Source organism: Periplaneta americana, chromosome 7, assembly GCF_040183065.1.
Source record: "Periplaneta americana isolate PAMFEO1 chromosome 7, P.americana_PAMFEO1_priV1, whole genome shotgun sequence".
Taxonomy (NCBI): domain Eukaryota; kingdom Metazoa; phylum Arthropoda; class Insecta; order Blattodea; family Blattidae; genus Periplaneta; species Periplaneta americana.
This window is the reverse complement of record NC_091123.1, coordinates 111,527,672-111,552,398: the sequence shown is the minus strand read 5'-3', so window position 1 is coordinate 111,552,398 and position 24,727 is coordinate 111,527,672. Positions and strand designations below refer to the sequence as shown.

The following is a 24,727-nucleotide window of genomic DNA, read 5'->3' as shown; positions in this document are numbered from 1 at the left end:
CCGGCCCACATGTTGAGGGAGAACCGCACCTGGTGATGAGATGGAACAGTTGCACGTGGGTTTTCATACGCCCATATATGCTGATTGTGGAAATTTGTTATGCCATCTCGTGTGAACTGTGCTTCATGTGTAAATAATACTAAGGCAGGAAAGTTCGAATTTACACCACACTGCTGCAAGAACCACTGACAGAACCTAACTCGTGCAGGGTAATCTGCTGGTGACAGGGCCTGTACACGTTGCAAATGATAAGGATACAATTGATACTCTTTCAACAGTCTCCAGACAGTCGTATGAGGAACATTGACTTGCAACGCTACCCTTCGTGTGCTGATAGAAGGAGTCATGTTCACAGCCTCCAGAATCTCCTCCTGTACTTCTGGAGTTGTTGATCTTGGTCGTCCCCTTCCCAAACAAGGAGAGTTAAATTTTCCATACTTGCACAGACGGTAATGGAGACGTACAAATGTCTTCCGATCTGGACATTGTCGCTGTGGGTACCTCTCCTGGTACAAACGACGAGCCAGCACAGCATTGCTGTCCGCCTTACCGTACATGAAGTGTATCTCTGCCAGCTCTTGATTTTTTAATACATGTCGCACAGTCTAACGCCTACACAACACTGAATGTAACCTTTGCCTTGGAATGAACTGTCAGAGTGCCCTCTTAATGTCTCCTTTGACAGCAACGACCTGCGGAAAGAAAAACGTTCCGGTGAATTTCAATGTTGTGAAGGCCATAACTCGGAAATAAAGCATTTCCGGACACATGTTGTAATGAATTATTTTGATTGTCTACATATGGGAAATACATACCTGAAATTATGCCCCGTATTTTTGAAACACCCTGTATAAACAATGACAGACAGCCTTATCGCAATTCATTCTTGCAGTTCTCACAAAACATTGGCTCGCCCACTGGAAATGTCATTGAAGTCATCTGCCAAAATCGGTGCCTCCGACTATACCTACGTTTTATCCATGCAGAAATTTAACAATTTTCATGCGGATTTTTAAATTAAATTTTGAAATGCATGCTTTATTTTCAATACTTTTCAGTCCATTCATCTGTTAAGCCATAATACAAAACATACTTAAAATATTATTATGATGTACCGAAGTACATATGATATTTCCGTGCAGGAATTCTGCATTATCATATGATGAAGAATGGATAGAACAGAGAAAAATTCTCTCTGGCACCGGGACTCGAACCTAGGTTTTTAGCTCTATGTACTGACGCTTTATCCACTAAGTCACACCAGATTCCGGTTCCGATGACTGATCGAATCCCCTCAGTTTAAGTTCTATCTCTGAGTTTTCCCTTTAGTGGCCTACCTTCATGTATTGTGTCATAGAGTATGTGACAGTGGCACAATGTCCAACTCACTATGTACTGAGAGATAGAACTTAAACTGAGGGGATTCGATCCAGCATCGGAACTGGAATCCAGTGTGGCTTAGTAGATAAAGAGTCAGCACGTAAAGCTGAAAACTCAGGTTCGAGTCCTGGTGACGGAGAGAATTTTTCTCTGTTCTATACATCCTTCATCATATGGTAATGCAGAATTTCTGCATGGAAATAACATATGTACTTTGGTACATCATAATAATATGATATGCGTAAGTAATCACTTAGTGATTCAAGATGATGCTCATTCCGTCAGATCCCGGCCACTTGGTCACTCGTAATGAGTGCACCTCTGTACATACTGTGTTGCACATTGTACCAATGTCACATATTCTGTGACACAGTACATGAGGGTAGGCCACCAAAGGGAAAACTGAGAGATAAAACTTAAACTGAGGGGATTCGATCTGGCATCGGAACTGGAATCCAGTGTGGCTTAGTGGATAAAGCGTCAGCATGTAGAACTGAAAACCCAGATTCGAATCCCGGTGCTGGAGAGAATTTTTCTCTGTTCTATCCATCCTTCATCATACTAAAAACACTTAAGACAATACTAAATGGCAGCTATGTGACATCAAGAGCAGAGCAGCCAACATTGCAACTATGACAATGATGAGAAGGTAGTAGCAAGAGATGATTTAAACCTCTTTTTTTATTTTATTCAACTGCTCTAGTTTCTGTTTCAGCATTAGAACATTTCGCGGAATCCATCAAACTGTAATAGGTGCATTCAAATTGACTACTCTCACTATACTAACCCATGTGCCACATTACCGACATCCACACTTGTAACTCCTGTAAAGGCCATTTATCATGTTATCAGAAGACAATAAAAATTTCACTGAAATGATGGCACATCTAAAACTATGGTGTATGAGCCATTTTCAGTTTAATTATTTTTTATTTAAAAGTGTCATTGCTTTGTAATTGCCTGTTATTTGGGTGCAAGATATGAAGGATTCCACTGTAAAGTGCTTTCAATTAAATACTTATTCTAAAGATTAAGATTATGTTTACAATACAACAGAACTCTGTCATCTGATTAACCTATTGATGAATTCCAATTCCCTCTTTCCCAAGAGTTAGCTTCTGATTTCACATTATTAGAAGCAACACACGTCCTGCGCCGTGGCGTCGTGGTCAAGGCATCCTGCCTAGAACTCGCATTACGGAATGCGCGCTGGGTCGAGTCCTCATGGGGAAAGAAATTTTCCCATGAAATTTCGGCCAGTGTATGGGACCGTGCCCACCCAGCATCGTGATGCACTTGGGGAGCTATGATAGGTAGCAAAATCCGGTTACGCAAACCATCTATAACGGCTGGGGGGCTCATTGTGCTAACCACACGATACCTCCATTCTGGTTGGATGATCGTCCACCTCTGCTTCGGCATGTGGCCGTGAGACCAGCAGCCAGCTGGTCGGTCTTGGCCCTTTGTGGGCTGTAGCGCCACGGATTATTATTATTAGAAGCAACACACATACATCACAGCGTATAGAGTTCAGAAATTGATAATAATAAAATGCACACCACTGTGTTAACAGCTTATATAGTGTGACAGCTGCAACGGGGTTCGAACACGCGTCCGACAGGGCGCACGGCAGACGAAACGCTGGTATGGGGAGCATCTGCATGCTGAAGGGCAGAGAGGGTGTATTACGTCAACGTGGCGAGGGGAGGATGCGCGCGCAGCTGCTACTTGCGGAGTGAAGGGGGGACGGACCCTCCCGAATCGTCCAGAGGAGTCCGTCGAAGTGGAGATATCCAGATAATTCGAGAGAGCTATCTCAGGACACCCGTAGAAATTTCTCGTAACTATGGTTTAGCTATAAAAGAAGAAACGCGAGCGAACTTGAGCAGTTTTTCAGTTTATTCAGCCATTCAGTGAGTAAGCAAGTGAACAGAGCAAGCCAGCCAGTCTTGTGTACCGGAGTTCGACTTGAGTGTGCGTCCGCAACTGTGTCAGCATCCGAAGGCCTGAGTTCGAGTGCAGTGGACCGCAGTTGGAGGGACCTGAGTTCGAGTGCAGTGGACCGCAGTTGGAGGGACCTGAGTTCGAGTACAGTGGACTGTCTCTGAAGGTCTGTGGTTCGAGATACTGTGAACTCGAGTGACTGAGCTAGAAGAACTAGCCAAGACAAAAGAGCTGTGAACTGAGAACTGACCGTTCTGTGTTGTAAATAGTGCTTTGTAAATATTAGTTAAGACTAACAGTTCATTGTTGTTCGTAATAGTCCAAGTAAATTGTCATTGTCATCAGTGGAGTGCACTAACGAATGCTATGTTACTGTGTGGAGAGAAAATCCTATTGTTGAGATAATAAAATTACATTGTTGTCAGTAAAAAAGTTACAATAGTTACTGGGTTGCCACCGAGAACTAAGCCTTCTCTTACAACCATTTCATAATTCAACTAAGATGATATTCTATTTCCTAACATTCTTTCCATTAGAAAAGTACATATGAATATAAAAATCAAACTAAGCAAAGTAAAGGTGGAGTGAAAAGTGAATGATTTATTCACAAAAACATAAGCAAAGGATTTGACATAAGGAAGTTGTGTACAGTAGGTAAATAGTATAAAAAACTGCCATTTACATTTTACTGTATTGTATTATTATTGTCACACAACATAGTGGAGATACAGCTGAATCGAGTGACTATCCAGCATAATCATATACAGGTATAGCAAGAAGATAGCACTGGTTACATTACGGCAGGAACTTCGAAATACAGTACTGTGCAATTTGTACATGAAAAACAGATATGGTATGGATTATCCAACTTTTTTTTATTAACTGTTCACCCTTTATTATAACAGATAATCAGAGTTCTATTGAACATATAATATTTCATGTGGACTACTAAAAACAACATTTCAACAGTTATTCTGCAGTGGATTTCTTGCCCATATAAGACTGGCAGGAAATGGGAAAACTGACCAGGCAGTTAAAAAGGTGCGTAGCTGACATCCAAATCAGCACAGCATACTCAACGAAAAACTAAATAGCATTAAAGTCAATATAGAACAGAAATATTGGGATACACTCAACAAATAAGTAGGTACAAAACAATAGCTATTCCAAATTAAGGAAAAAAGTTAAAGACATACAACAAACTTCCAGAAAGGAAGCAGTGGCTCACTTTAGACCAGCTACAAGACATAACTGCTTGGGAGGACAGCTGCAAAGATTCGAATTTATGAAAGACAATTTATGCAAATTCTGTTCTACTAATAAAATATTAAACAGCAAACATAAGTCCGGAGCTGAACAAGTGTGTGTACCTGACAAGAAGATGCATAAACTACACTGGTTGGCTATGAAAAAAATTAATGTAATCAAAATCCCTCACATTAGATCAACAAGAACATATTTCATATGGTTATTATTTTTAAGTAAATAGTAGAATGAAACTCAAATGTCTGTTTTTAATTACAACTATTAATTTATTTTTAAAACTTAAGAATTTAGTTAATTATATTAATGAATTTATTGTGTTAATATGAGAAACTAAGTGGTATATTACCTAGTTGCCTAGTTTCAACTTTCATTTCAATCATCCTCAGAAGAAGCGAGGACCTCACTAGTAATGAGGGTGACTGAAATTAAATTCTAAACCAGTCAACTAGATAATATACCACTTAGTTTTTTATATTGATACAAGAAAATCGTTATTATAATTAACTAAACTTTTAACTGATATGAAATATTAAAAGTGTGTAATCAAGACTTATTTTTAAAAGCTGAAACTAACTAAATCATAATTTTTAGTACATTTCATACCTTATGCAATGACACTGCAAAAATATAAGCAGACAAGAATTAAATCCTGTGCTTACCTGTTCCTCTCAACAGCTGAGTGCATGTCAGCCAGAATGTGGAATGGACTGCGCTGCTGACTGCCAGCTGAGGACGGAGGGACAACAGCCTCCAGGATGTACACACCACCTGGGTGAAGCTGGGACGACGAAGAAGTGGACGGAACAACAGGAAGAAGAGGGATGGGAGCAACTCCTCCTCCTCCCAAAACGCCCTTGGATGAGGTGGCCTGACCAGAAGAATGGTGGCAACACGAACCAGAACTGGAACCAGGAGGTACAGCACTACCTGAATGATTCTGGCGATCCAGAATCACTGTAAGCCCAGATGAATTTATGGACATGGAAGAGTTTGAAAGAGAGTCTGCTCCCCCAGCAGAAATGTTGCTGTCCCACGTTGAAAGGTCTGCACCACCTCCACTCAAATGACTGTGTTGTTGCCTGGAAATCATAAAATAAGAAGCAGAAATTGAAGTCCATCTGTTTTTACAAATTCAACATACATAATACTTGAACTGTAGCAGAACATGAATGATGTACTGTGTAAATCAGGTGTAGGCAAAAGGCAGTCAAAATAATTACATTTCATGTAAAAATATTCTGTACCACTAAATAATTTTTAAGTATATTAGCATGAAATCATTGAGCTGCAATAACAATGAATGTTGTCTAAACTGGTAAAATAATTTGTATTGGATATGAAGATAATCTTGTGTCAGTGCCTACATTAGTCACAGGAAAATTACAGTCCAAAATATTTAGATTAAAATGAAGACTAGTGGTATGTGCTGCAAATCCTTCAAATAAAAGTTTTCCAGATTTATTTTCCAGAAAGATCACCAGACATTTTGAAAGTTATTTACTTCGATCATAATGCATATGTAACATTTAAATGAAGTGTAACCCTGTCAAAAATATCTCTTTTAAAAAGCTTCCCTCTTAATGTTTTTATGCCAAATACTTTTTCTTGAACACATTCATCTTCAGTTCTTTGAGTTCTCCCTACAAAAAATGATATGCTTGGCAGCAATCACAGATCCAATCGATTAAACCAAAGGAATAATATTAAATTAATTTGATGTAGTTTAAAGACGCAACTAAAATAGGACACATGACTCAAGTATTTATGCATCTTCCATATTACTGCACTAATCCTAGGAAAATTAGAGAATTACACATGTAAGTATCTACACCGCTCGTCATTATATATCTGAAAAAGACTTACACCACACCACTTCATTAATTTAATAACTGTAAAAATATTTCATTTTTAATAACAATACTGTTATCTTACGTAAGTTTTGCAGTTTTCAGTAACATATATTATGTATACTGTATAGCCGTTACTCAGTAAATTATAGCAATTAAGATCTAATTTAAGATATTCTCTACGTCTCCTTACATAAAACCCCAAAAGGTTTCACTTTCAGATTATCAATATAGCATTAATGTGTGTAATTAGTGACAAATAGCCTACTCACATAACTATAATAATACTTCATTTTTAATGGTAATAATGTCATCAAACATTCTTAAGTTCTGTAGTTCTTAATATCCAATACACAACTGCACTCAGAAAACTATAGACCAGAGAATCAGACCTGTAAGTCTTGAAGTTTTTATACATTGTCAAAAAATTACACAAATGAAGATCGACATATTGGCATTACGATGTCAGAGAATCTGAGCCATCTGAACTCTAAATATGTCAGCAATCCTGCAGGTCATGGTCTTTATGTAATATTGTTTATTGTAATGTGTTTTTTTGTTTTATTCTGAAGTGCCATTAAGTTAGTTCTCAAAACAATGAAAGTTCTGAATGAAATTACAACAGGAAGTTTGGTGATTTAATGTCGTAAATAGTGTTTTAGTGTGATGAAAATGTGTTTAGGGGATAACAGATATAGAGATCAGTTAGGAAGTTATAAAATTGAAAAAAGATGTTGGGAAATTAAAAAGTGGCTAGTTAATAAATATAGTTACCGATTGAAGTTTATTGTAAAGAAGTAAATCTTAGAAAGTAATGTAGTGAAGTTTATGAAAGATGATCTTAGTGATAGTATTTACAATTTTCTATAGTTTTTTCTGAGTGTTGATTGTGGTTAAGAAATGATTGATCAAACTAAAGTGAAATAGATACTCATGTCATGATTCAATAAGATTATGACATGTATTAGGTAGAAAAAAGATCCCAATGAGTATAACCGGGTGAAGTGTTACGAGTTAGATGTAATGTAGAAAGATGGAATTATATATAAATTTAGTTAGCAAGATTAGAATGCTGGAAGGAACGTACGTGTGGAATGAACAGATGGTGAACATTTAAAATCAATAAGAAGAAATTGACTGTTTGCAGTTAAGTTAATAGCGAGAGTAGATGAGTTATGAGTTTAACAGGCTGTCAGGATTGCATGCTAATTGTAGGTATATGTAATAGAAAGTTATGGTGAAACCCGTATACATAAGTTGTGGTACACCATAACTAATATAAATGTTGATGACAAATAAATATCTATCTAGTTCTCAAAACTGACGAAAGATGGATTTTGGAAAATAGGAAAATTATGTAGAAAAACTAATGCTTCACTGAAAGTTACTACTTTTCTGAAAATCCTTGGATGCCAAGCTTCAAAATGATGGGTCATTCATTAAAATCCCTTCAGCCGTTTTCCCGTAATTTCCATTACCAGTTCAAATTATATACATAGATGTTCTTGTGTCAATGTACAAAGCATTAAAATGTAATAAAACGTAAATGAACACTGTCCAGATCAGCTATAAACAAATGATTTAGATTTCATATGATGTTCTGTATCAATAATCTAATTTTAGGCATATCAGCATATAAAGTGTTTATTTTCTCTTCACCATATCATACAAGCATCTGATCATGAATCAAAGACAGAAAATAATGTTTCAATATCTTTATGAGTAGTTAAAATGTTTATTTGTGCTTAAATATTCATCCTCTTCTTTTCTCTTTCCTAAGTGTTTATCTCCTAGGACAACAAACTACTGACACCATGGGTTACTTTGATATTTTAAACATTATTTCCACAGTATGAAGGTGAATCTAATACATTAGACTACACTAGATGGCAGTTCGGAAGGCGGTTGGCTGCTATATGCGCCGTAGCATTTCTAGTATGTGACGTCACAAGCTTGTACAGTAGAACAAATCGGAATCTGTCTGTAACAAGTACTTCACGAGTTCGTTTGTTTACGTGTTAGTGTTTCAATACATTGAATAAGTAAAACTAACATTTACTTGTGTATGTAAGATAAATAAATGGAAGAAGAGAGTGTAAAAAGATAAATACTTCACAGACAGGCGTGGAAAATATTGTTTGAGGTGTATAATTATTTTAAAAACATTGACGAGCAGAGAACCGTGCAAAGAATTTTGTTAGTGAAGGAAAGAGTTTATGTTTGATATCATGTTTATAGTAACCAATGGCTAAGGTCATTATTGTCTTTTGATAATTTAAATTCCCTCCTGCGCTATTTCTATTGCATATGCACATGAAGTATGATGTGGCAATGTTGTACGCTGCCTTGCTCTCTCTATCTGTCTCTCTTGACACAAACGCTAGCAGACTACTGCCTTCCGAATTGCCGTTGACTCTAGGATAACTGAGAAACACTGTCCTTATGCATCATAAATTCAACTTTAAGATTTCCTAGGATTTGAACCAATTACTCACATGAAGAGCTGACATGCTAGTTGCTTGGCCATGAATATTAAGTATTAAAGATTGCATTTAGGAATTGAAATGCAAAATACTGGACACTTGTTCCTACTGTCTATACTTTAACATCTCAATTTTTTTTATATACCAGTACATCAATGTTTCTTTTTCAATTATAAGACACACTCTTATGAAGAACTGTACTTATTTATTTGGAACCATCCAGAAATATCCACCATTTTCAAACTGACAGACATATGACACATTAGCATGGGGATGTAAAGTTACGGAATTTTGACGAAACTCCTCGTCAAGAACATAAAAATAAATAGAGTGAAGGTATGTTTAAACACAACCTATCACTCATGTATGATTTCAAGATTTTATGTCATAAATCATTCATCAATATACAGAGTGTTCGGAACTTAAATTCCCAACAATGCAGGGATGTATTCCTTGATTCATTCTACAGCGATATAATCTAGTAAACCCCATATACTAAATTTAACCATTAACAAGATAATAGGGAGAAAGGAACTGGCCACCCAACTCCATTATTTCCTGGCCTAGTTGCCTCATGAGTGATGCCTTGATGGTGTCACGAAGTTCAGACCTGTCTTCGAATAGTTGACTAACAACAACAAGATAATGGCTTGCAAATATCCAGCTCTTCTTGTGGCACCAAGCACTACGAACATTAGACTATGTGAAGCGCTCCACTAATAGTGATCAGAGACATCCCCTAGAGACAGTCATTGAGCATGTAACCACCACTGTGCAGTACAGTCTGTTGTTGTATTGTGCAGGGCTATCAGTGCTTGGTGATTGTGAAAATGCCGTTCATGTATTCTCATCAAGAATAAGCTGATATTGTGTTCATTTATGGAGTGTGTGATGTTAATGCTGCTGCTGCTGCTGCTGCACGAGAATATTGGATATGGTTTCCAGATCAAAAGCAGCAAGATCCAGGAGTATTTACATGTACATATCGTCATTTAGCTGAACGTGGAAATATTCCAAGCCTACATTACAACACAAAGAATTGAAGACTTAAGGCCTGCAGTTATTGACATCATAAATGAAATTCCACGGATAAGCACACATCAGATTGTTGCATGCCTTGGAGTTCATAATTCTACAGTTGGCACATACTACAAGATGAGGGTATGTATCCATATCATGATAACCTTGTGCAGAACCTAAACCGCGGAGATCCTCCTCGTTGCCTGACATTCTGTAAATGGATGATAGCCCATCCACAATTAATCAGCAACATTCTTTTCACAGATGAGGCAACCTTCATCAGGGATGGAATGTTCAATTCACAGAATGCGCACACTTGGGCATTGTAGAATCCATATCAGGGTAGAATGAGGAACTTCCAGCAAAGATTTAAAGTAAATGTGTGGTATGGGACGCTCAATGATCAACTGTTTGGGCCTTTTGTTATTGATGGGACTCTGATGGGGGCACGATATGAAGCGTTTCTGACAAACGACTTACCACTCTTATTAGAGGACATCCCCTTGGCAGTGAGACATACCATGTACTTTCAACATGATAGTGAACAGCTCTATTTCATCCAATGAGTGAGGGAATGTCTAAACCAACAATATCCAAATCATTGGATAGGTTGTGATGAATCTCATGCCTGGCCTCCAATGTCTCCAGATCTGACGTTGCTGGATTATTACTTGTGGGGTTACATGAAAAAATGGTACAGTAGAACTTGGTTATAGCGACCTCGTTTTGTGAGACACCTCGCCTATAACGTCAAAATTCTGTGGTCCCAACTAATTTCCCATAAGACATATGCTTTTCTACCTTGCTTAATACGACAAACATATATGCGTCTACCTCGCATATAACGTCATTTTCAACCTCAGTTTGGAATACAATTTTCTAAGAACCAGAGTATTTTAAGAAATATTTTGCTGAAATATGGCAAATCCTTTACTGTTCCCTTCTATCATAGACCTCTGGAATGCAGGCAGATTCCCCATCCCATTGTAACCTGCCTGAATTCATGCGGTATTAGATCAGTTTCGACAGGAAGTTTTCACTAAGTGCACGCATTTTAACGCAGTATGGCCACTAAAAGAAGTGAGTGACACTTTAGAAGCCATTAGAATTGTGAACATTTCTATGAAGCTAGAGGAGGGAGTATGAAGCTAGGAGAAGGAGCAGTGAAATTGCAACTGAAATAGTGAACATAGAATTTAATAGGAAAGAGTATATTGGACAAGTAGGAGACAACAGAGTAAAATGACTGATTACTTCACTCCTCAGTAAATAAGTTTGGTGAGTAATCAACAAACTGTTTTAATACAGAATACTGTATTTATAATAATTGTATGTGTATTTTATTGTGTTTATGGTATGCTTAAAAGTGAATACATAAATCTAAAATATAAGCCTAATTATGTTTATTATTGACGTTTGAGATGAGCAGGACATGTAGCACGTATGGGCGAATCCAGAAATGCATATAGGGTGTTAGTTGGGAGGCCGGAGGGAAAAAGACCTTTGGGGAGGCCGAGACCTACGTGGGAAGATAATATTAAAATGGATTTGAGGGAGGTGGGATATGATGGTAGAGACTGGATTAATCTTGCTCAGGATAGGGACCAATGGCAGGCTTATGTGAGGGCGGCAATGAACCTCCGGCTTTCTTAAAAGCCAGTAAGTAAGTAAGTATGTTTATTATTTTTCATTTTCCACCTCACTAGACTGATAATATGAATCTCGGTTACTACGACACTCGTTTATAACAACATAATTTTCAAGGTCCCTTGGATGTCGTTATAACCAAGTTCTACTGTATATGAAACAGAAGTTGAACTCAGGCACAATTACTGGGACACATTAATGGTGTTGCAGACCACATAAGACATCATCCTGCCACTATTGCAAATGCCACGCATTCACTATTATGTATGGCTATGTGGTGTAGGAATGCTCAAGGAGCACATCTCGAGTCCCACCTGTACTAACAACACACAGATTCGCCTGTTAGTTTCATACAATGCAATTTCTATTTTCTTTTTTTTTTGTGTGTCTTATAATGTAACAAATTGTTGGAACCTTATGAAGAGGGAAGTGAGGAGGGTGGACTTGGCTAATCAGGCCCTCCAGATTTCACCGAAATTCACCACAATGATTAAATGAGAAGCTTATTTTCAAAACAACCCTTGTCCATTCCAATAACTTTGTGGGAAATCACGAAAAATGTTTTTAGGTCTAAAATATCTTACCAGTTTTGCAAGAGACATGAAACCAAAGAGATTGGGTGCATTTAGAATCAAATGGAAATATGAGAATCTGTTACTCCAAAGCTGTAACAAAAATTTTGTAGCAATTTTTGCTGTTAATAAGAGTAAGCTTGAATCCAATAGTCACTTTTAACCGAAGATTTTAGTGGTTTAGAGGACGTTCTGAAGCTAAATAATGACAGTTGTATGTAAAGTTATACAGAGCTTTCATTTCAAAACTTTCCAGTCTAAATAACTAATTATTTAAATTGAACTCAATTTAAACAAAAAAACACGTCAATTTAGACATTGAGGGGGAAGTTTGAAACCGGACATAATTACATTTTAGATTTCACCCCTCACCCCCAGCCACCCCACTTTGAAAATTCAAATGGCATTCTTATATTTTTATACTTGGCTGCAAAAGAGTATCTGTCGGATACAGGGGGGAGAGCCATTAATCCTTCCCATTGAAAGCTTAAAGGAACCAACCTGGACAAATACCCAATGTCCCATCCCTACCTTCCCGTGGTGCAGCTGTTAGTAAGCATAATTTTACGAGCTGAACTAAAGGGAGGGGCTACTCATCCATTAGCACTGGTCAGCTTGATGAGTTAATGACTGAATTTGGTATAATTTTCCTCTATCCAATACCTAATTCCCTCTTTACCCTTTCCTATCCAGTCCTCTGACTGAACTCTTACTTTCTTCAAATCGCAACGGCATTAGAGCATTCGAGGCCTAGGGGTTCATTTTCCTTTCCTTCCTCCTCTTTCTACTTTTCTGTTCCTAGTGCTGACCTGCTATGGCACTAAAATCGTCCTCCAGTGGCTTGAGGAGGGAAAGCTGGTGATCAACAAGCCCTCCCAGCTAGGTCCAATGGACCCGTCGACCAACAGCAGGTGTGGTCCTCCAGACATTCTGGGGGTTGTGTGTGAATGAAGTAGCCACCAAAACGTTAAAATATGGTGTTCACTTAAATCGGCTACAACTTGCCATTTAACTGCATATTGGAGTGCAAGAGGTCAAATGACTTTATTGTCAAACGCCTGGCATTAGAAAACAACAACAACATATTTTTATACTTAAATATGAAAGAGCATTCAATTGTTTATACACCTCATTAATTTGTTTTCACATCTTTTGTTTTCTATTGTCGCCTGGCAATCTGTATTTTTGTTATTATCAATTGATTGTCAGCAGCGTTTCTCAAACTATGGTCCATGGACCACCTGTGGTCCTCGAGGTCTGCCCTTGTGGTCCTTCAAAAAAGACAGAAAAAAAATAAAATTCAGACGAACTGCGTATCACACTATAGCTGAAAATCTCAGAGATTGGAAATGACACATGGCAATCACCTTTCACTTTTTCACTTTCACTTTCACTTAATGCTAATATAAAAATAAATTGAATTAAATTAATTTTAATTAATTAATTCTATTTTAAAATATAAGTATATTGGTATTAAAATATGCTACAAAAATGATAAATTTGATTTCTAAGCGAACAAGAGTAAAGTGGTCCACAGAACTGTTCTGACTTAAAAAAGTGGTCCTCACTTCAAAAAAGTTTGAGAAACGCTGGATTGTAGAATGAAAATACAGCTTATTTCGTGTAATTTCCTAAATTTAACCATTAATGGCCGGTTTGTCCATGTAATGTTAGAACACTTAACGACTGTTAAACCTTCAACAGTTTGTTAAATACAGTTTTTCCATTTGTCCAACACCAGTTTGGCTTAACAGATTCTTAACCGTTTGTTAACTTTAAATGTAGGATTTCAGGCCGTTAACTCATTTAACAAACAGTTAAACAAGGTGGATAACACCACAGCTGTTCAGACAAAAGTTGTGAAAATAACATGTTATGTTTCTCTTTGAGGAATGTTTAGAGTAAGGACCGGTTTCACCAAGCTTCAGTAAATCAGTCCAAATGAAACATTAACTAGTACTGAACATTAAAATATTTACACGAATACGTTTATATGTGCGCTGTCTCCGTAGACTTCAACCGAGCAGCTATATGTGCCTCGTTACGCTAGTTACGTCATGACTTTCCGATGGAGCAGTCAGTAGCGAGTTGGCTTGCCATCCCAGAGGCCCGTGTTCGATTCTCGGTGACAACTTTTTTTTTTATTAATGTAACTAATTTTTATACATGTTACCTTTCTTCATTTTTTTAATTTTGTGTAGTGGAATGAATTATTTCGCAACTCTGGCTCCAGTAGGAGAATTTAAAAAACTCTTGGGAGATCAATTTTCTTCCCGAAATAAAACAAAGATAAACAAATTAAAGAAAATAAAAGAAATACACATGTGGATCTAATACATTGTTCACATGCCACCGGAGTCTTTCACTGCCTGGCATTTTCGGGGCATTGAGTCCACCAGATCGCGGAAATAGTTCTGGTCCTTAGCAAAATCTTCCCAGGTAGCCAGAACTTGATCCCAGAATTGATCTGGATTTTGAGGTGGGATGTCTCGATATTTGACAATCCTCCTCTTTTTCATGCTTTTCCGTGAACAGTCTTTGAACGTTTATGGCGGTATGCGCGGGGTGATTATCCTGCTGGAAAATTAAATTTCCATCAGAAAGAAAACTATTATAAATTCCAAGAATCCAGCTCTTTCGCTTCTGTTTTAAAGCCAGTGCAAACATATCTTATCGCTAGCTATAATATAATTCTAATAAATGAAAGTTAATATACCAATTAAGTTTTGTTATGTTTCAAATGCACATTATGTATTAATTTACTAATATTTCTTAGGTACCGGTATGTAGTTATAATAATCACTTTCATGTCTTAAAATAAAACTCAGTTGTATGTTACCTAGTTGACTAGTTTCAGCTTTGTCTCAGCCGTTTTTATGATATTCTAACCTATGATCAGTTTCTTCTAAAATTTTGAGTACCGGTACCACGATCTTCGTGACGCGGTATCTTTTGTGAATTTTTTTGTCATTCAAATTTTCAAAATGATCGGTTTTTAAATGGTTAACATTATCTCCATTTGACTCTTAATTTTTGAGCAGTTCCAGATATAACAATTCTGCGTCGAAACGTTCCGCCATTTTATATTGCAACTAATGAATAATTAAAAATTTAAAGAAGGAAATTTCTATCACTAAATTTAATGATAGTTTTACTGGTTCGTGAGGCTAAAGATGCTTGGTGAGATATAAAAATGATTTAATGAACCAGTAAATACATTAATGAATCATTAAAACCTTAATGAAGCTTTGTGAAACCAGCCATAAGACTGGTAATATATAATTTAAAAGATATTTTGGAATATTAATACAGGGAAGATAATCTTTATAAGTCATACTGACGCTTATTTCGATGCTGAGCTATTACCCATTTAATATTGAGGAAATGTGCGATCTCAACGTGGCAAGAAATTGAAGTCAGATTTGAATATCCTACAAACAGAAATAGGCCACTTGTTCCAATTCACCAGCTACTATTAACTCTAGATTCTATGTCACTGGCTCTTCAACTATAGCCGATGTCAATAGTGCTTCAAAATACGCAGTGAGTAAATAATAAAATGTTTCAGCAGCAATTGCTTCTTTAGGATGAAATTACATATAATTTATACATGGACCTGAATTAGAGAATTTTATATGGTACAGAATTCTCCCCGGGGTTTTGTGTACAGTTGACTACACACACATTCGTGTAATTATTATCACCTGGTGGTCATAATGCTGAGATTTTTCTAAACAGAAATTCATACTTAGCATTATAAAATATAACCATACTTATAATAATTATTATTATTCAATAGTAGTCAATGCAACTTTCATTTATCAACTCTCTGTACTGTATGAATCATGGCTACTGTAACATGTTACGATTTTAGACATGTTTCATGACTTACTCTACAGTACAGAATTTAAATAATAATATCAGCCAATAAGAAGTTGTCTTCCATATGCAAAATCATTACCAACTGCTGTTGAGTAGTTAGAATAGTATTAACGACAGTTAAAGTTAAGTGTTGGTTATTTTAAACAAAATTATGTTGGAAAAATGAAAAAAATCTTAACAAAACGTTAAAAATAAACCAGCTGTTAATTTAACATTTGTTAAGCCAAATTAAACATTACTTGGAAAAACTGGCCATAAGGATGATTTATGTTCTCTCTTGAAGATATACACCATTTTAAAATAATTTAATATACAAACATAACTATTAAATGAAATGCTCAGTAAATCTTTGTAGCTTTATTCTCTTCAGCTCTATTCAACAATAACAACAATACAGGTTGCCAGGCGACAATAGAGAACAAAAGATACGAAAACAAATGAATGAGGTGTATAAACAATTGCATGCTCTTTCATATTTAAGTATAAAAATATACGGATGTAATTTGAAATTTCAAAGTGGGGGAGACTGGGGGTGGGAGGTGAAATCTAAAATTCAATTAAGCTTGGTTTCAGACTTTCCCCTCAATATCTAAATTGACCATTTGACCAGCTATTTCACCATGAAGATTTTAATTGAAAAGCACAGAGAATTTAATATTCCAACCCACTTAGCTTTTATTGATTTCATAAAAGCTTTTGATAGAGTTGATAGAAATAAACTTTTAGAGATTTTACGCTATGATAATGTGCCAAACCAAATCATTCTCTCCATTTATAATTTATATCAACAAAATGAAATTGCCATAAGAACTGAACGCGGAACTACTAGCTGGACTTCCATCAACCAAGGTGTTAGACAAGGGTGCGGTCTTTCCCCTCTGTTGTTTATTATATATATGAACCATATTTTATACATTTGGAGGCAAAGTCATCATGCTGGAATTCAAATTAATCGAAACACAGTTCTCAATACACTAATGTTTGCCGAAGATCAGGTTATTATCGCTAAAACAGAGGATGCTTTACAAAGAGCCATTTATAATTTGCAAATAATCGCCTCTGATTTCAATATGGAAATCTCAAAAGAGACAACAAAAGTCATGGCATTTTCGGGAGAGAACCCAATTCCAAGTAAGATCATGATAAATAATACTTTAATTGAATGTGTTAACTCATTTAACTATTTAGGTTATAACCTCTCTTACATCACTGATGAAGATATGTCAAACAAAATATCTAAATTTATAAAAATCACTGGCGTCATTAATGCCGTCTTCAAATCATCCCATGTTCAGAAACATACAAGGCTAAAGGTATATAAAACACTAGCTCGACCGGTCCTCACTTACGGTAGCGAGGCATGGACAATCAGAAAAGCTGATGAGCAAAGGCTGACGACAGCGGAAATGAGGTTCATGAGACGAACAGCAGAATGCTCTTTGCTGGAACACCGTAAAAATGTGGACATATTGCAGGAACTCAAAATGGATCCTATAGTTAATTTTGTTCAACAATATCGACTTCAGTGGAAAAAACATGTCGAAAGGATGGATCGCACTAGATGGCCTAAACAGATTCTTACTTATGTACCAAGAGGAAAGAGGAAATTGGGAAGACCACGAAAGCGCTGGCATGAGACCGTAACAGATCCTGTAGGGTCTAATATGTGAGGGATATGATGATGATGATCTAAATTGAAGTGTTTTTTGTTTAAATTGAATCAATTTAAATAATTGGTATTTAAACTGGAAGTTTTGAAATGAAAACTCTGTATATGCATGGACACAAAAAGCTTATTTTCATTATCAGATGAACAAGAGACATTTTGAAATTGAGTCCTCAAATATCCGTTCTACCAGGGTTTTTGAACCAATTAGAGACCGGAAAATTCCAATTAGCCTTAACAATAGTAATAGTAATAATAATAATAATAATAATAATAATAATAATAATAGTAATATTAATAGTAATAATAATAATAATAATAATAATAATAATAATAATAGTAATAATAATAATAATAATAATAATGATAATGATGATAATAATAATAATAATAATAATAATAATAATAATAATAATAATAATAATAATAATAAGCCACCGGCAAAGCTCAATTGAATAAGACGCTTACTTTCCAATCCGGAGTTGCACTTGGGAGTGGATTCGATCCCCACTTGGGCTTATTACCTGGTTGGGTTTTTTTCCAAGGTTTTCTCCAACCGTAAGGCGAATGTCACGTAATCTATGGCGAATTCTCGACCTCATCTCGCCAAATACCAATTTCATCGAAGCTAAATACCCTAGTAGTTAATACAGCGTCGTTAAATAACCAAGTAAAATAATAATAATAATAATAATAATAATAATAATAATAATAACAACAACAACAACAACAACAACAACAATCGGCAGCAACACTGTCATCCAGACCTAAAAGTTCTGTAAAATCTCTTACCTAAAACGAATCAAATGGCAATAACAATAAACCTAAATATTCAGAATTCTAGAATACAAATTAAAACAAAATTTCTGTAATAATGTATAAGATTAAACATATAATATAAAAAACCACTTCTAATCTATTTTTTGTAATAGTATGGAGAATTAAACCATTTTCCTCTATTAACATCAAAACAATGCCTTTAATTAATTGTATGTATTCAAAATTCAATCGAGTTTCGGAACGTCAAATTTTAACAAAGCACAAAGACCATAAAGAAGTAAGAATTCATAACTGAAGGGTTCAGAGCCACAGTGGGCCAAGCGCCATTTATTAAAAATGGAGAAAGCAAGGGTTAAAGTAAAGTGAATAATATAGTTTAATGAAGATTGACATATCATTTAGTTTTAATATGTATACTTTATATTACTTACTATATGTTTCCATTGAATTATGGTAATAACTCACTTTTAACCCTAGTTTTCTACAGTTTTAGTAAATGGCACTTGGCCCACTATAGTTCTGAACCCTTCAATTCAAGTAGTCTTTAAATCTTACACAGAATATGAGACATGCAATTCCAACACATAACAAAATTTCATACCTCAAAAGTGTTGTGAGAAGTTTGCCATTGGCCGCTGCAGCAGCAGCTGCTGCAATAGGCATGACACCTGTGTTAGCTGTTCCTGTTCCCTTTTCTGCAAATGTGTAACTCAACCAGTTTCCATGTTCATCTCGGAAGCAATGAACAGCTCCTTCAGATGTGTCATCATGAGATGTTGCTATATGGGTTCCAGTACCACTTCCTGCCATGACTGACGCCAGAGCTGCCAATGGGACAGAGGAAGACGTTGCAGAGGGAAGGTTCGTAGGAGCCAAAGAGTCACCACCACGGTTAGGTCTAGACCTGTGAAGGATATTAATGAATTAGTAATGTTATATTTTCAACTGTGATATATTATGTTCAAATGCATTCTTTATTACAATAGGGTCATTCATATCAAATCAACAAGACACTCAACCCGACCGACTCAGATTTATTTCAAAATTTGAGGGTTTGTTTGACCTGCCGCACTAACTAAAACTACCGAGTTTCATATGTCCTGTGCTTTTCGTTTTCTGTCAGTGCCGTTTCAAACATGAAGAAAAATCACATTTTTGTAAGCACGCCGCTTCAATTAAAATTATATATCTCAACGTCTCCAGATAAATTTACAAAAATTGGGTGATACATTCTTAATATGTGATAGTTTTTATTAATTATATTGTTTTCTGCATGTATTCAATTACACTAAAAAAACATGGTGAAACAATAATCATATATTCATATTTAAAAATGAGGAGGTTCTATTTTAAGGAAAAAAAAATATATAGTACGCCTCAATTAGTGATATAATGAACTGATAAGTTTCAACCTGGAATCTTCATAGGTTATAAAGATAAAAATTATGTCACAGCAAGCGTAAGCTAACCGTATAAGTCGCGATAATTAAGTCACACACATTCGTTGTATTTAATTATATTTGATCATATTCTTGAATGTCGCTATGTAATTTAACATGTAGTACATAATTCGAATTTTTTAAATGATTACCTGAAATGAATTATTGTCACATGGATTTTGTTAAACCTGAAGTTCTGTAAGAAATGCTTACCTTTCATTGCTGAGATGAAATAGCCTGATCATCTTTCCAGACAGGATGCTGCGTTGTTTCAACTGCATTTTAAAACTGCTTAGCAAGTATAATACCCATCCTAAACAGCAGGACTGTATGAAACTTGTGTTCCAGGCACTGCGGTGGATTTTGCAAACCGAAGAGCAAGCATTTTTTCCTCTTCAGTATAGCCTTTTTTAGTCACATAAACAGTATTAATGTTTGGGAGATGATGCCTTGTCCAGTCGTACAATTCCCTAGGTGTAGTTATTTGTTTATCGGATGGTCTCTGCAAACTAGCACAAGCCGCAAACCTTTTAAGTGTCCCAACAACGTCGCATGCTCTTTTGCCATGTGATATGCAAAAATAATGCAATTTTGTTGGAAATCCAAAATCTTCTTCATGTAATGTGAGGTTCAGGAATTTTTTTTTCTATTTTTATACTGAGCAGAGAATCCATCGGAGAAATACATAATAATTGTGGTGAATTACAGATGTTTGTTTTAATGACTCCATTAGACATTTTTGAAACAGATGTACAGCTGTAGTGTCATATTTCGGGCAGTGTGAAATTATTACCAGATTTTTAATAGAGACTGTATTGGATAACGATTCGTTATGATATATTACGAAAGTATGAATGGTTGTCTGCACATTAGTCCTGTGATATGACTGAATTTCATCTTGGATTACGAAATAATAGTTTTCAGTGGAGTCGCATAACACAACAAGCAGGCATGGCTGTAGAAATGACTTCATATCACTTAGAAACTTACTTTGTTCAGATGATATAAATGAGTGAGTCAGTAAATCACCAAGTTTCTCCAAGAGACAGTCGAAAAATTTGTCTGTGGGTTTCATTATAGTCCCAAGCGTTGATCGGTCAGTCGTCATCCACTGCTTGTAGATCACTGATTCACTGCAGTTTTATACGAAACATTTCTCTAAACCCTCTCTTATTTTGAATGGTTCAGGACATTCTGTCCATTTCCTGAACAAGCAATTTTTAATGAGGAGGATTGCATACCATAGTAGCCAAGAAATGTTAAGTTGGAAAGTATAAAGAAAAATTTTCTTGAAATCCACGTAGACCTGAAACTTTAATAAATTGCTTCCGGCATAAGTTTTACATTCTGATAGGACACAAACACAGACAGTATAGTCCACTAACTCCAGCTAGAATACAATTTCTTGGTCAGGGTTAGAATTTTTAAACACTGCATATAATTAATTTCTGCTCATGTGATTTACTCCCTGATTCTTTAATCACAACAAATATTTCTTACCAGGCATCATTCTGCTTATCTCGTCAGAACAACAGAATTCTTTAACTTTACCGGCAACAGCCACGAGCAAGGGTTTTCCAGGTTTCGGATTTGGTGAACACAAAATTCCCTTTCCCTTTGCCAGGACTTTGACTTTCCGAATTATGTATTCGAAAGCTGAAAGAAACTCTTTTTTTATATTATTTACGCTCCAGCTTTTAGGTAGTAGTGTTAAAATGGTGATTTTCTCACTTTTACCTGAATTTTGAAAATTTTCCTGCAACTGAGACAACATTTCAGAATCAGAAAGGTCCTGGTTCCTCGGCATCTTTATATCGAAGACTTTGTCTTTTACAATATTTTCAAATTTCTGTCTCTTATATTTCTCTTGTTGTAGCCTTTCTTGTTTAATAAGGAACACACCTTGGTCAAAAAGACTTGTATTTAATGAACTTACATTTGCTGTAGAGTCAACGTATTCTTCATTACTACAGTCATTATGAGGATTCTGCGTAATAGCATCATATTATATTTTTACTTCTTTGCTACACATAGCGCACACCTTTTGTTCCTATTTTAAATCAGGAAATACATTAAGCATCCACGATATAACACTTCTTAAATTTTTCCTCTAATTACAGTGCTCTGATTTCTCGAAGGGATTGCAGCAAACATAGGCCTATAACTTAAAACGCGACTCCATTACATCGCACAAAACTACCACATACTACGAAAACTAACGACTCTGCACTTGAAACAGATTGCACATTTTGTATAAATTGACGACTGTATAAACTGCCACTCATGACGGCCTGACAGATCGATGACGCAGCTTATCAGACAAGTAGGAACTCGTGCGCATGCAATGTTGGTGTTAGACGGGGTTAAGTGCTACAAACCAATACATTGATATATTTTTTTACTGATATTCCTGAAACGTTTCCAAAATGAAACTTACACCAAGGGAAGAATACTCTTACCTCTATAACATACATTTTTCGCGAAATAATTTATGTCCCGCATTTATAGATATTCAATGTTAAAATGTGTTTCATGTGACTATTCAATAAAGAATTCATTACTTTGATGCAAACCTATTTTTATTGAAACGTATGATCCCTTATCTTTAAAATAAGCCCAAGTTTAAGATTCTACCTTAATTAGAAGAGAAGTTATGAATTATTTTTGTTGACATAGTATGCAACATTTTTACATTTTTTCTCGTATTGACAGAATTGCTGTAAGGATATCGTGCATTATTGAGGGCTAAAATTTTACATAATTACTTAACTTAAGGTTCTTTACCATCCTACCAAATTTAATGAAAATCTGAGGTGGTCGGGTTGAAAAGTCCACTTTTTTGTGTTGATTTGACATGGAATGCCCCAATATATATATATATATATATATATATATATATATATATATGAGATAAAGCAATATCATTATTTCCAATTTCTTGATAAAGGAAACTGTTAGTGAACTCACGTCGAAACCTCCCCTCAAACTGGTTGTTAATCTCAAAAAAAAAAAAAAAAACCAACTTTAAGTGGATAGTGTTCACTCTAGTGCTGTGCACTGACTGCACAGTTTTAAAATATTACCAAATTAGAATAACACAGACCTCCAAAATTAAGGACCATAAAAACTATTCTCAAAATTTATGCTACATTTATAGTTTCTTGGGATGCTGAATCCCAAGCTGAGCTCAGATTTTCTCTATCATGTACAATTTTTTCGCAACATGCATTAGCACTTTTAGCAATGTGAATGTAGCATTATTGAATCTAATATGGAAAAGTGTTCCATATTAGATTCAATAATGCTACATTCACATTGCTAAAAGTGCTAATGCATGTTGCGAACCAGAACAATGGAAGGAGTCCATAATTGTACCTATTTTTAAAAAGGGGGACAAAACCAACTGTGGTAACTTTCGAGGAATATCACTTTTGTTGACGTCGTACAAAATTTTGTCCAATATTCTTTTGAGAAGATTAACTCCGTACGTAGATGAAATTATTGGGGATCATCAGTACGGTTTTCAGCGTAATAGATCGACTATTGATCAGATTTTTTGTATTCGACAGATAATGGAGAAAAAATGGGAGTATAAGGGTACAGTACATCAGTTATTCATAGATTTAAAAAAGGCTTATGACTCGGTTAAGAGGGAAGTATTATATGATATTCTTATTGAATTTGGTATTCCCAAGAAACTAGTTCGATTAATTAAAATGTGTCTCAGTGAAACATACAGCAGGTCAGTTTCTATCTGATGCTTTTCCAATTCACTGCGGGCTAAAGCAGGGAGATGCACTATCACCTTTACTTTTTAACTTCGCTCTAGAATATGCCATTAGGAAAGTTCAGGATAACAGGCAGGGTTTGGAATTGAACGGGTTACATCAGCTTCTTGTCTATGCGGATGACGTGAATATGTTAGGAGAAAATACACAAACGATTAGGGAAAACACGGAAATTTTACTTGAAGCAAGTAGAGCGATCGGTTTGGAAGTAAATCCCGAAAAGACAAAGTATATGATTATGTCTCGTGACCAGAATATTGTACGAAATGGAAATATAAAAATTGGAGATTTAACCTTCGAAGAGGTGGAAAAATTCAAATATCTTGGAGCAACAGTAACAAATATAAATGACACTTGGGAGGAAATTAAACGCAGAATAAATATGGAAAATGTGTGTTATTATTCGGTTGAGAAGCTCTTATCATCCAGTCTGCTGTCCAAAAATCTGAAAGTTAGAATTTATAAAACAGTTATATTACCGGTTCTTCTGTATGGTTGTGAAACTTGGACTCTCACTCTGAGAGAGGAACATAGGTTCAGGGTGTTTGAGAATAAGGTGCTAAGGAAAATATTTGGGGCTAAGAGGGATGAAGTTACAGGAGAATGGAGAAAGTTACACAACACAGAACTGCACGCATTGTATTCTTCACCTGACATAATTAGGAACATTAAATCCAGACGTTTGAGATGGGCAGGGCATGTAGCTCGTATGGGCGAATCCAGAAATGCATATAGAGTGTTAGTTGGGAGACCGGAGGGAAAAAGACCTTTAGGGAGGCCGAGACGTAGATGGGAGGATAATATTTAAATGGATTTGAGGGAGGTGGGGTATGATGATAGAGACTGGATTAATCTTCCACAGGATAGGGACCGCTGGCGGGCTTATGTGAGGGCGGCAATGAACCTTCGGGTTCCTTAAAAGCCATTTGTAAGTTGTAAGTAAGTAATATGGAAAAGTGTTGTTTTCTAATGCCAGGCGTTTGACAATAAAGTCATTTGACCTCTTGCACTCC

General features: G+C 35.9%; 1 protein-coding gene across 13 annotated transcripts in view; it reads right to left on the bottom strand.

Annotated features, from left to right (window-relative positions):
- The window catches only part of LOC138703364 (pecanex-like protein 1), a 255,059-nt gene that overhangs the window by 104,130 nt on the left and 126,202 nt on the right, over positions 1-24,727 (bottom strand). For all 13 annotated transcript variants that reach the window (XR_011333137.1, XR_011333138.1, XM_069831164.1 and 10 more), the window contains 2 exons: positions 19,089-19,391; positions 5,250-5,669 (listed from right to left, as the gene is read on the bottom strand). Coding sequence is in view for 11 of the 13 variants with exons in the window: in XM_069831164.1 (XP_069687265.1) it covers positions 5,250-5,669; positions 19,089-19,391 (723 nt within the window). In the remaining 2 variants the exon portion in view is untranslated. The remainder of the gene's footprint in view (positions 1-5,249; positions 5,670-19,088; positions 19,392-24,727) is intronic.